Genomic DNA, 13,058 nt, shown 5'->3' with positions numbered 1-13,058 from the left:
AGGCGCGCGGGAACTCCGCGCCCCGGGGGCGCCGCGGCCAAGGCCCCGGCGAGACTGGAGGGAGAGGGAACTCCCATCGCCCCGAGGGCAGGTGCGGGAAAAGGGGAACCGGTGCTCTGATCGGGGGTTCGCAGCCGAGATCAAAGGCATGGTGGGCAACAGGGCTGGGAGGAGGGGGGTGGGGGCGACTCTTGGGCCTTCCCTGGGGTCCTCGATGGGTCCCGGGGCGTGCTGGGGGGGCGCGGGGGGCAGGGTGTCCCCTGGGTGCCGGGGTGTGGGAAGGGGGGGACGGGGCAGGGGCGGGGGTGGGAGGTTCTTAATAGGTTAAGTATAAATCTTTCCTTATCTGGCTTTCTCGCTCTCTTCCCTAAATTCAGCTGGGAGAACGAAGATGGATCATGTGAGCGGGGCTGAGAGGTTTATGGAGCCGAGCCCCGGCGGCTGTAAATCATCCGGCCCCCGTGAGTATAAAGCGCCCGTGCAGCCCGGCGTGGGACAGAGGACGCGCTCGCCTCTCCGGGACCCCCGGCTCCGCGCCGCTGCCCGGCCCGGCCAGGTGCGCCCCCTCCCCCGCGTGCCCCCAGTGAGGCTGCCAAGAGCCGGTCCGCCCAGGCCATCCGTGGGGAGGGAGCGATGTAGGCTCTGGTTCCCCCCCCCTCCTCCTCCTCCACCACCACCACCATCATTATTTCTTCTTCTTCTCCTTCTCCTCCTCCTCCTCCTCCTCCTTTTCTTTTTCCTTTTCCTCCTCCTCCTCTCTTCTTCCTCCTCCACCATTATTTTCTCTTCTTCTTCTTCTTCTTCTTCGTCGTCGTCGTCGTCTTCTTCTTCTTCTCTTCCTCCTCCTCCTCCTTCTGTTCCTCCTCCTCCTCCTCTTCCACCACCTCTCCTCCTCCTCCTCCTCTTCTTCTTCCTCTTCCTCCTCCTCCTCCTCTCCTCTCCTCCTCTCTTCTTTCTTATTGTTGTTCTCCTCCTCTTCTTCCTCGTCCTCCTTCTTCTTCTCTTCCCTCTTCTTTCTTTCTTCACCTCCTTTCTCCAACTTCATCTTCTCTTTCTTCCTTTCTTTCTTCTCCTCCTTTCTTCTTCACCTCCTCCTCCTCTCTTCTTCCACCTCCACTTCTTTTCCTCCTCCTCCTCCTCTTCACCCTCCTCCTCCATCTCTCCTCCTTCTCTTCCCTCTTTTCCTCTTCTTTCTTCACCTCCTTTCTTCAACTTCATCTTCTCCTTCTCCATCTCCTTTCTTTCTTCCTTTCTTCTCCTTTCTTCTTGACCTCCTCCTCTCTTCCTCTCCTCCTCTTCCTCCTCTTCCCCACCCCTCCTCCTCCTTCTCCTCCTCCTCCCCCAGCGACCCCCCCCCCCACCAGCCTCCATTCCCCAGTTAGGAACTCTTCCATCCCCAAATCCAGGAATACGATGCAGATGCAGAACGAATGCGCGCCCTCGAAGTTGAGCTGAGGCCCGGTCCTCGGTCCTCTCTTCCCCTACAGTGAGCCCCCCCCCCAACGCGTCCGTTCGTTCCCACCATGTCGGAGGAGCTGGCCCCGGGCCCCAAGGAGAGCCCGCCGGCGCCCCCGAGGGGCCCCCGAGAGGTGTGGAAGAAGGGCGGCCGGCTGCTGTCGGTGCTGCTGGCGGTGAACGTGCTCCTGCTCGCCTGCACGCTCATCAGCGGCGGCGCCTTCAACAAGGTGGCCGTGTACGACACGGACGTCTTCGCGCTGCTCACCGCCATGATGCTGCTGGCCGTGCTTTGGATCCTGTTCTACCTGCTGCGCAGCGCACGCTGCCCCGACGCCCTGCCCTACTTGGACGCGCATGCCGGCCCCATCTGGCTCCGAGGTGCCGGGGGAGAGGGGCAGGAGGAGACCGAGGGGGTGGGCCTGCCGGGAGCTGCGGAACAGAGGTCACAGGGAGCCTGTGATGGGGAGCAGGGAGAGCAAACACTGCGTCCCCACAGATCCCTTGTGTCTCGTCCATCACCTCTGAGGAAGGGGACACAGTCAAACCTCCATCCACCTGCCCCCCTCAGATGCTGCCCTCTGAACATCTACCCCTTCATTGTGCAGCTCTTGGATTTGCCCACTCCATCCACGCATCTTCCCAGCCTCCTCCATCCAACAGCCACCTCTTTATTCATGCATTCATCCTTCCATCTACCCACCCATCTTTCGGTCCACCCGTTGACCCATTCATCCCTTCACCCATCCATTCATCCACACTCCCACCTACCCACCCAACCATCCCATCCTTCCAGCCTGTCTGCCCATCTATAGCTATTGATTCCCTCATCCATCCATCTACCCATTCATCTTTGGGTCTACCCATTGACCCATTCATATGTTCACCCATTCATTTATCTATCCACCCATTCATCCATCCATCCAACCATCCATCCATCCCCTCAGCCTATCCATCCATCTATCCATTCATGCACTCACCCCCTCCATCTACCCGTTCATCTTTCAATCCACCCCTTGGCCCATTTATGTGTTCACTCATCTATTCAGCCACCCTCCCCATTCATCCATCCATCTATCCGTCCACTCACTACAGCCACCCATTTAGCCACTCATCCTGAAGGCCTGTCCTCTGCAAGTCCTCCCCCCTTCTGTCTGAAACATGGCTACCACCCTGCTGACTCCTCCTCCACACCCATTCCCAGGTGGGCTGGTGCTGTTCGGGATCTGCACTCTGGTCATGGATGTCTTCAAGACTGGCTACTACTCCAGTTTCTTTGAGTGCCAGTCGGTCATCAAGATCCTGCACCCCCTCATCCAGGCTGTGTTTGTCATTGTCCAGGTGGGTGGGAGGCCTGTCCTTGAGTGTGATGCAGAAGAGCCAACACTGGCCTGGCAAGGAATCAGGAGACTGGAATCCACGCCTCCTTCTGCCCCGAGTCATGAAATAAATGGGATAGGACAGAGGTGAAGATCATGAGTCCGTAAATGTGGGAGCACTGAGTAATTAAGTAATACCTAAATGTGAGCTCCTGCTTAGAGGCACCTCGACTTTATTTCAATCCAAGAAGTGCCAGGAGTCAACACCTAGGAGGTGTGAGTTGTGACACCAGTCCCTGTCCCTAGAACCTGGCATGCCCTCCGTGGCTGCCCAGAGGACGTCATTCCCAGCCCAGGGGATGTGCTGTGACTGTGACCACCCAGCCACCACTGTTCCTGTGTTTGTTTAAGAGGCAGGGTATCTGATAGCTAGGGTTTTTCAATCAAGTTCCATTGTTTTTGTTTTTGCTTTTTGTCGGTTGTGGGGCTTGAACTCTGGGCACTGTCCCTCAGCTCTTCAGCTCAAGGCTAGAGCTCTATCACTTGAGCCACGGCACCACTTCCAGCTTTTGCTGTTTATGTGGTGCTGAGGAATCGAACCCAGGGCCTCATGCATGCAAGGCAAGTGCTCTACCACTGAGCCACCTTCCCAGCCCAAGTTCCATTGTTTTGTGTGAGTGTGGATCCTGCGGTTTGAACTCAGGGCTTGGGTGCTGTCCTCAAGCTTTTGTACTCAAGGCTAGCACTCTATTACTTGAGCCACAGCTCCACTTCTGACTTTTCAGTCATCATTTGGAGATAAGAGTTTCATGGACTTTCCTGCTCAGCCTGGCTTTGAACCTTGATTCTCAGATCTCAGCCTCCTGAGAAGCTAGGATTACAGGCATGAGCCACCAGGGCTTGGCCTTACCAGAGTTTTATAGGTGAGATTTTTGCAAACCTTTAAGTAATAAAAAAAACCTGTTTGTTTGTTTGTTTGGGTCTTGGGGCTTGAACTGAGGGCCTGGGCATTGTCCCTGAGCTTTTTTTGCTTAAGGCTAGCACTCAACCACTTGAACCATAGCACCACTTCCAGTTTTCTGGTGGTTAATTGGAGATAAGCATCTCACAGACTTTCCTGCATAGGCTAGCTTTGAACCATGATGATCCAAAGATCTCAGTCCCTGAGTAGCTAGGATTATAGGCATGAACCGCCAGCTCCCAGCTTGAGACCCACTTCTTTCACACAGACCGTATTATTGTGGAAAATGTTCCCTGCCTCCTTTTGTAAAGTTACAGCGACCCTGATCAGTTATATAAGGGCTCCACGGGTAGACTGAATATGGACTAGAACTCACCCCACCTACAAGGTAATGACTTTTCCTCTCTCTCAACGTAGACTTACTTTCTCTGGGTCTCTGCTAAAGACTGCATTCACGTCCACCTGGACCTGACACGGTGAGACCCAGAGCCCAATGACTGTGCCCACAGGGTTTATCCAGGGCAGAGAGCTGTCCAGCCTGGGCGTGGCTGCTCTACCTGCTCCCCAGAGTGGGTCTCAGCCAAGCCTCTGCCTAACCCCTCCCCCACCCCTCCCCCCACCTCCATTTTGTCAGTGTGATTTCCAGACCCCAGGGGCCTCCGTCCTCAGGGAGGGGTCGGTGGGCACTGAGCCTCTGGAAATGCCCGGAATCTCTGTGAGGTGGCATCTCCATACGGGCTGAGTATTACCCCCAAGCTCAGCAACTCTGTTCTGTATGAACAGGCCTTCTGTAACCCCCTCTCGTTCTCAGGAGAGCTCCCTAAACTACCTCTGTCTGACCCACAAGGAGCCAAAGCTTTGTGGGTATCTGGTCCCCCATCCCCCAAACAGGTGTGGGCTCATGTTCACCCTCACTACCAACCTGGCCATCTGGATGGCAGCCGTGGTGGATGAATCGGTGCACCAGGCTCACTCCTACAGCAGTGCTCACGGCAACGCCAGCCACACCCGCCTCACCTCTGACCGTGAGTTCCTCCTTCGCCACGGACGGTGGCGGCCCGGCCTTGGGTGGGCCTTGGTGCATTTGCAGTCAGTCAACCGTGTTGTCACAGGGCATAGTGGCAAAGGTGGAAAGCAGGGGCTGCTTCCCACTCCAGCTCTGCTCCACGACGTGATGAGGAGCGGGAGCAAGGACAGGGGGCAGAGTGTCTCAGCCTGGGCTCCACCATGGAGCAGTCCAGGCCATCAGAAAGGGCCCACCCCCCACCCCCAAAGAAAGGGGAAGGATCTGATCTGGACCAGGGAAGGAAGGGAGCTTATGATCTCACGGGACAGCCTGGGAAAGGGAAGTAACAAATAGTTATTCCATCATGAAGACAGTTGTGATGACTTGCCTGTGCTAAGGTCTGGAACCCTCTTAACCATCACAATTTCCCTTGGCAATAGGTACTATTAAGATTCCATTTTAGGGGGCCGGGAAGATGGCTCAGTGGTAGAGCGCTTGCCTTGCATGCATGAGACCCTGGGTTTGATTCCTCAGCACCACATAAGCAGAAAAAGCTGGAAGTGGCGCTGTGGCTCAAGAGGTAGAGCGCTAGCCTTGAGCTGAAGAGCTGAGGGACAGCGCCCAGGCCCAGAGTTCAGGCCCCACAGCCAAAAAAAGAACAAGATTCCATTTTAGCTGGGCACCATGGCCTCATGCCTGTAATCCTAACTACTTAGGAGACTGAGGCCCTGGGGAATCACAGTTTGAAGTCAGCCTAGGCAGAAAAGGCCATGAGACTCTTCTTTCCAATTGACCAGCAAAAAGTGAAAGTGGAGGTCTGGTTCAAGAGCACCAGGCTTGAGTAGAAAAGCTAAGCAAGAGCATGAGGTCTTCCCTGAGTTCAAACCCCACCAGTACTAGGTGGGGAGTTGGGGAAAAGTTCCTGTTTTATAGATGCAGGAACTATGTGTGGCGAGGTTGTGAAGTAGCTTACCCAGGGTCTGGAAGGCACGCGCTAGTGTTCACTGCTTTTAGTCAGTGCGCTACATGAAAGAAGACAGGGGTCCATGGTCTCCTGGTCCTGTTTTCAGGGTTTCTCTGGGGGTCCCCTCTAGCCATCACCTTAAGACACTGGCATACCCCCTGCCAGTGGGGACATGACCCAGCCCCCAGCAGACTGTCTAGATGGTGCAGATGGGGATGAAAACCAGTCCAGGGCTGGGATGTAGCTCAGTGGCAAAGCACTTGCCTAGCAAGTGCAACGTCCTGGGTTTGATCCCCAGTACCAAAAAAGAGAAGACAAAAAAAAATACAGTTAAAAGAAAACCAGTCCAGGGGAGGTCAGCCTGCCTAGCTCAGGGATCTGGGGATCTGGGGAATCTGACTGGAAGAGATTGAAGAAATACAATGAGGGAAGCAGATAGTTCTATCGTTTGGATTTTCAGGGGAGGGAGGGAGAGGAGGAAGGTAGTGTTGAATGAAGGTCTTACTATGTAGTTCCATCTAGCCTTGAACTGAAGACTGCTTCATCCTTCCAAGCACTGGGATTATAGGAATGTACCACTACACCTGGCTCAGATTTCTCTATAATTGGTGGGTACCTAAACCCTAGTAGGTGCTCAGTAAGCAATTATGGAATAAAGGAACATGCCAAGGCTTGTGAAAGCATTGGGGCTGCTACAGTGGTCACTGGCAGAGAGAACCCCCCTGCCCTTCCTTACAAAGGTGCGAATGGAGGACAGGAAGGAAGTCCCACCTTCTCTCTCCCCACAGCAGAGCGCACAGGAAGCACAGCTGGAGGCGACCCGTGTCCCTGCGACACGGCCATCTGCCAGATCTTCCAGCAGGGCTACTTCTACCTGTACCCCTTCAACATCGAGTACAGCCTGTTCGCCTCCACCATGTTATACGTCATGTGGAAGAATGTGGGCAGGCTGCTCACCTCCAGCCACGGCCACGGCCACGCCCCACCCCGGGTCAGCCTCTTCAGGGAGACCTTCTTTGCCGGACCGGTCCTGGGCCTGATACTCTTTGTGGTGGGGTTGGCGGTCTTCATCATCTATGAAGTTCAAGTGAGCGGAGAGGGAAGCCGCACCCAGGAGGCCCTGGTCAGCTACTACAGCTTCAACATTGTCTGCCTGGGACTCATGACCTTGGTCAGTTTGAGCGGCTCGGTCATCTACCGTTTTGACCGCCGGGCTATGGACCAGCATAAGAACCCCACTCGCACCTTGGACGTAGGCCTGCTGATGGGCGCTGCCCTGGGCCAGTACGCCATCTCCTACTATTCCATCGTGGCTGTGGTGGTGGGCACGCCCAGGGACCTGCTGGGGGGCCTCAACCTGGCCCACGCTCTGCTCATGATCGCCCAGCACACCTTCCAGAATGTGTTCATCATTGAGAGCCTCCACCGGGGGCCCCCGGGGGAGGAGCCCCGGGAGACACCCAACAAGGAGCCCTGCCAAGGCCTCACCTTTGCCAACCTGGATGCCCTCCATGCCTTGCCCGCCTGCCCGTCCACCCCCAGGCTGGCCAGCCCTCTAGAAGGCCCGCCGGAAGCGGTGACCATCATCTCTACCCCCAGGGGTCACTGGAGACGCCGGTGCCTGAAAGACATTTCTCTGTTCCTCCTGCTCTGCAATGTCATCGTGAGTAGCTGAGGCGGGGAGGTAGAGGCAGGGTAGAGGGGGAGGTAGAAGTGGGGGAGGGCAGGACAGACACAGAGGAAGGTTAGTCCCATGGCTTTGTTCTCTTGGCTTTCTCTTTCTTGCCTCCCAGCTCAACCCCCCCAAATCTTACAGCTCCCTAGGAGAGGAGCAGGATCAGAGAGGGCACCTCACCCAGCACACAATGATATCCCAGCCCTCTGACATAAAGGCAGCAGGCAGAGCTGGAGGGGTCCCAGGAAAGGCTGGTGTGGGAGGCTGGGTGGAGGTAAGAGGGAATGTGAAGGGCGGGGCCCTCACCCCCCTGTGGGAGGTGTGACTGCTTCTGCAACTTGTGACCTGCCTGCTTCTCAGAAAAATTGGAGCAGCTTCAGGAAGTAACGGGGAGCGCAGCATAAGTGTGAGCAAGTGTGAGCAGTCTGTCAGCAGTTGGGAGGGGGCTGGCAGGAAGGGGGCAGAAATGCTGGCACAATCTCATTTGCTTAAGTCGACTAAAAGCAACAGGCTTCACCCAGTACAAATAAACTGGTTGGATGGAACCACCCCAGGGCAGAAACTGTTGTAGTGAAGGTACATCCCAATAGAAAAACAAACCGATTGCAACTACAACCCTGTATGGAAATGCCCTTACTATAAAAATAATCTCCTGTAATCCTAGTTTAGGTACTCAGGAGGCTGAGATCTGAGGATCATGGTAGAAAGCCAGTCTAGGCATGAAAGTCCAAAAGACTCTTCTCCAGGTAACCAACAAAAAGCCAGAAGTGGCGCTGTAGCTTAAGTGGCAGAGAGCTCACCTTGAGCAAGAAATCTCAGGGACATGCCCAGACCCAGCATTCAAGCCCCAAGACTGACACACACAGAAAGAGAGAGAGAGAGAGACAGAGACAGAGACAAAGAGAATGATCTCCAGTATAGAAATTTCTAGTAAAGGGGCTGGGAAGGTGCCTCAGTGGTAGAGTGCTTGCCTTGCATACCTGAGGCCCTGGGATTCCTCAGCACCATATAAGCAAAAAGAAAAAAGCCGGAAGTGGCGCTGTGTCTCAAGTGGTAGAGCACTAGCCTTGAACTGAAGAGCTGAGGGACAGCACCCAGGCCCAGAGTTCAGGCCCCACGACCGACAAAAAAAAAAAAAAAGAATATAATGTAACCAGTATTTATATCACATCTACATTGTATTAGATATCTTGAATAGAGTGCTTGAGACAGAGTTTAAAGTAAACTGGAGGATGTATGATGAGGATATGCAAATGCAGTGCCACGTCATGGAAGGGATTTAAATATTCTTGGATGTTGATATACATGGGGGCTCTTAGCAAGAGATGATCGTGACATCTCAAATAGTAAAAACAACCTAGAAACAGAGCTTTTGGTTATACACTCCAATAGAAGGGTATCTCTCATGTGGAAATGAATGTAACATGGGTATATCCTGGGGCTGGGATACAGCTTCATGGTAGAGTAAATGTCTACCTAGCATTCAAGAGGTTCTGAGTTTGATTCTCATCACAAAATATATATATATATATATATGTATGATACATATATATATATATATATATATGTACATCCCACCAGAAAACAATCTCCATAGAGTGAATTCTATTCTTGTGAAATTCTACCTAGAGGAGACATATCAACAGCCCTAACTGAGCTATATTCTGAATGAAGGCACAGGTAATCTCCCAGTCACTGCCCCAACTGCGTAATGTGACCCCATCCACATGGTATGACCCTCATGCAGGAGCCTCTCCATAGTCAGTGTTATTTTAAAGAAAAATGTGATCAAGGGGCTGGGAAGGTGGCTCAGTGGTAGAGTGCTTGCCTTGCATGCATGAGGCCCTGGGTTCAATTCCTCAGCACCACATAAGCAGAAAAGGCCAGAAGTGGAGCTGTGGCTCAAGTGGTAGAGCACTAGCTTTGAGCTGAAGAGCTCAGAGACAGCACCCAGGCCTAGAGTTCAAGCCCCACGACTGACCCAAAAAAAAAAAATGTGATCAACCAATCTCTGACCCTACCAAGGAGTCAATAAGGTTCAAAAACCTCATGATACCTGGGTCTTGCTTTGGTGCTCACCCCCCCCACCCCCCCCACACACCAGGCTCCACCCAGATCTTCCTCCCAGGCTGGATTATTCCACCTTCCTGGAGTCTATTCTTCTTCCAGGTATCTGAGCCTGAGTCATTTCTGACAGCATTGGTTCACAGAACAAACAGGTTGGGGGGGGGTGCAATGCAACTCGGAAAGGTTAATTGGTGGGGGGGGGGGAGAAGAGTCTCTGTGGAGGCCTTTGGTTTTTGTCTCACAGCCTGCATCCTAATCATCCAGGATGGGTGCAACAGTGATCCAGCTTCCTCCTCCTCCTGGGCCTGGAAAGAAAGCAGAGGAGGAAGCAAGAGGGTGGGGAGGCAGAGCTCCTGGAGGGCTGGAGAGGGCAGCTTCTGGCCAAGCCTGCTCTGGGCCTGATTGGTTCTGCCACCAGCACCCCCTTGTATACATCTCCCCAGCTGCAGACCCAGCTGTGTGAAGCAATTTCTATGTCATTTATTGAAACGTCCATGTCATAGAGGGTCCTGAAGGAGGGAGGGAGAGGGGCAGTAGGTAGAACCCTAACCTAGAAATGGGCAACTCTCTCTCTCTCCCTCTCTCTTTTTTTCTCCCGCTCTCCTCAGGGTCTCCAGCTTTCTAGGCTAGTGCATTTTGTTGGTTATTTTGGGAAATGAAGTCTAGTGAACTTTCCTGCCCATGGCTGGCCTCGAACCAAGATCCTTCAGATCTCAGCCTCCTGAGTAACTAGAATTGTAGGCGTGAGCCACCATGATGTCCCAAATGAGCAAGCATAACTGGGCAGACTGCCGAGCAAATTAGAAAGTGCCAGGGCCTGGTCAAGATGCTAGCGTGACACCTGGCCATGATCCCTAGTCCTCCGGAGTCCAAACAAACTAGAAGGATCCCGTTGCAGCCCAGCAAAGCCCACAGACATGACTCCCCAGTGCATTCTGGGGTGCTTCTGATGTGCTCCTCTCTCCACACAGCTGTGGATCATGCCTGCCTTCGGGGCCCGCCCCCATTTCAGCAACAGAGTAGAGGTGGATTTCTACGGCTCCTCCCTCTGGGCAGCCATCGTCAACATCTGCCTGCCCTTCGGCATCTTCTACCGCATGCACGCCGTCTCCAGCTTGCTGGAGGTCTACGTGTTGTCCTGAAACCTGGGAAGAAGACATGGAGCCCGAACTGTCAGCCACAGAACGACCTTATCCATCCCCTCCTCCCCGGCCGGCCCCAGAGTGGAATTTTTGCACCAGTTTATTTTTCCAGGATGAGTTTTTAAATCACAATCAGGACTTACCCATCCACCTCTGCATGACCCTGGGGCCTGGCAGGGAGGGCTCTCTCTCTCTCTCTCTCTTTCTCTCTCTCTCTAGCTCCATCCTGAATGCCAGCCTTGGGGCCTGGCGGTGCACTGTCTGGGGCTGAGAACTAATAAACCCACAATTCACTCGCTCTCTGTCCGCTCTTTGTCTCAGCCGTTGGAGGTCATGGGAAAGGAACTCGGAACTCGGCAGTCAGCGCTGGTAAAGATCGAGGTGTGAGGCCTCAAAGTTTTCAATGGGAGAGCGGGATCTGAGTTATAGATGATCTCAACAGCGGTTGCCTGGGTGGCTGGGAGGGGTGGCTAGAGTTTATGAGCTGCACCTTCCTCTTTTACTTATTTCCAGGTGACACATATTTTTATGTGTCCCTTGACACATGAAAAGTTAATGAGGAGGGGCACAGTCCAACTTCCACATTTTACAGAGAAGGCAATGGAGGTGCAGAGAGGTCACTTTGCCAAGGACACAGGAAGCCAGACCCTTCCTACTAAGAAGAGTAATGTTCACTTCTTTTTTCAAGCAGCACGTTTTTCTGTTGTGGTGGTTAATTTTGGATAGGGGTTTTGTTTGTTTTGGTATTTGTGTGTGTTGGTTCTAAAGGCCTAGGTGCTGCCACTGAGCTTTTTTGCTCAAGGCTAGTGCTCTAACCACTTGAGCCACAGCTCCACTTCTGGATTTTTTTTTGGGGGGGGTGCTTAATGGAGATGAATCTCCCAGGCTTTCCTACCTAAGCTGGCTTGGAAACCCCAATCCTCAGATCTCAGCCTTCTGAGCAGCTAGGGTTACAAGCATGAGCCACTGGCACCCAGCTTCCAACACAGCTTTATCTAGTTATCTTGGAGATGGAGCCTCTTGGACTCTTTTTTTTTTTTTTGAATCTCCCCTGGCTGGCTTCAAACTGTGATTTCGCTGATCTTAGCCTTCTGAGTAACTAGGATTACAGGTATGAGCCCCTGGTGCCTGGCTCTATTTAATATTTTTTAAATAGTCAATGAATTATTGGAACACTGGAATTCATTCCTCCTATTCCATGGTCCCCTTCTACCTGCGGCTATAAGCATACTTCCTCCCCCAAATATTTCAGGAATGCCAGGAGCCCCGGTTGATAATGTAGGTTGATAAATTACCATTTATCAACCTGTTTATGGTTCCTGTTTAAGAAGTTTAAGAGGAGTCTGAAGGAGTCCGATTGCCTCCTCCCACCTCCCTTCTCCCAACTGGGGGAAGGTCTCCTGCCAAAGCCCTTCCAGGAAATACAGAGGGAAGGGGCTGGGAAGGTGGCTCAGTGGTAGAGTACTTGCCTTGCATGCATGAGGCCCTGGGTTTGATTCCTCAGCACCACATAAGCAGAAAAAGCTGGAAGTGGCACTGTGGCACAAGTGGTAGCGCGCTAGCCTTGAATTGAAGAGCTGAGGGACAGCCCCAGAGTTCAGGCCCCACAGCCGACAAAAGTAAATAAACAAAAAAGAAAGAAATACAGAGGGACGTGGGAGGGAGAGGGAGAGAGGGTCAAACATTGGAAAGGAGGGGAAGGCGGGAAGAAGGGGGACTTGCGTGGGAGCAGAGGGGCGGGGGGGGGCGATCGCCCTGGCACGTGGCGGACAGGGGCCACCAGAGGATGGGAAACCGAGGAATGAGGCTCTGCCTGGCTCTCTTCCCCACCCCCGCCTCGCCTTTAGTTTGACTTCAGCCCGATGCTAGGGAAGGGGCAGAAAAAGGCGACCCGGGAGAGTCCCATTCCCAGCTCGGCCGCGGAACCCACAAAGCCTTTACTGCTAGGCGCGCCCCTGCGCCCCCCGCGCCCCGCGCGCCCTGCGCCCCTGCGCCCCGCGCCCTGCAGACCTGCGCCCGCCTCCCGCCCCGCCCCGCCGCCGCGCCATTGGCTGCCCCGGAGCCCCGGCGGGGTAATTAACGTGGGATTAATGAGATGCCCAAAGTCAACAGAAAAATCGATGGGCCGTGGAGCCCGCGCGGCGGCTGCGCAGTGTCGCGGGGCGCGGGAGGGCGTCGGGGGCGCGGAGCCTCACCTGGCGGGAGGGCCGGAGCCCGGCCGCAGCCATGGCTGCCCACGCCGCAGGTAAGGCACCCGACGCCCCTGGACCCCGAGGGCCGATCCTGGGGGGGCCGGGAGGAGGCGCGACAGGTGTCAGGCGCTGCCGAGACTGGGGAGGGAGGGCAGGGAGACCGGAGGGGCCCACTCCTGCCTCTGTGTCCCCCTCACCGCACATCCGGCTCTGCGCTCAGGGCATCCCGAGATCGGCGGGGGCCGGCGCTGCCTGGAGGGCGCGCGCGGGGCACCGG

General features: G+C 54.4%; 2 protein-coding genes across 3 annotated transcripts in view; both read left to right on the top strand.

Annotated features, from left to right (window-relative positions):
• Nucleotides 1–1,493: 1,493 nt before the first annotated feature.
• Nucleotides 1,494–10,589, top strand: Otop2 (otopetrin 2). 2 transcript variants are annotated; one of them, XM_013037810.1, is made up of 6 exons: nt 1,494–1,836; nt 2,660–2,796; nt 4,153–4,211; nt 4,627–4,760; nt 6,497–7,368; nt 10,419–10,589. In XM_013037810.1, the coding sequence occupies exons 1-6, from the start codon at nt 1,524–1,526 to the stop codon at nt 10,587–10,589; spliced, it is 1,686 nt and encodes a 561-aa protein (XP_012893264.1). In that variant the 5' UTR covers nt 1,494–1,523. The 2 variants fall into 2 exon arrangements, with proteins under 2 accessions (XP_012893264.1, XP_012893263.1); XM_013037809.1 differs by having other exon boundaries at nt 1,519–1,836; nt 6,494–7,368.
• A 2,120-nt stretch (nt 10,590–12,709) lies between these two features.
• Otop3 (otopetrin 3) overlaps nt 12,710–13,058 on the top strand; it is a 9,446-nt gene continuing 9,097 nt past the window's right edge. The window contains exon 1 of the mRNA XM_013036524.1: nt 12,710–12,834. Coding sequence (XP_012891978.1) covers nt 12,710–12,834 — 125 coding nt within the window. The remainder of the gene's footprint in view (nt 12,835–13,058) is intronic.

This window comes from Dipodomys ordii, unplaced genomic scaffold, assembly GCF_000151885.1.
Source record: "Dipodomys ordii isolate 6190 unplaced genomic scaffold, Dord_2.0 Scaffold7, whole genome shotgun sequence".
NCBI lineage: Eukaryota > Metazoa > Chordata > Mammalia > Rodentia > Heteromyidae > Dipodomys > Dipodomys ordii.
The sequence above is the reverse complement of the archived record's forward strand: the minus strand, read 5'-3'. Positions and strand labels throughout refer to the sequence as shown.

Excerpts from the sequence above, each read along its gene's own strand:
- Otop2 (XM_013037809.1), top strand. The coding sequence starts at position 1,524 with ATGTCGGAGGAGCTGGCCCCGGGCCCCAAGGAGAGCCCGCCGGCGCCC. Across the intron at positions 2,797-4,152 it reads CTGTGTTTGTCATTGTCCAG|ACTTACTTTCTCTGGGTCTC; the intron begins GTGGGTGGGAGG and ends CTCTCAACGTAG. Across the intron at positions 4,212-4,626 it reads GTCCACCTGGACCTGACACG|GTGTGGGCTCATGTTCACCC; the intron begins GTGAGACCCAGA and ends TCCCCCAAACAG.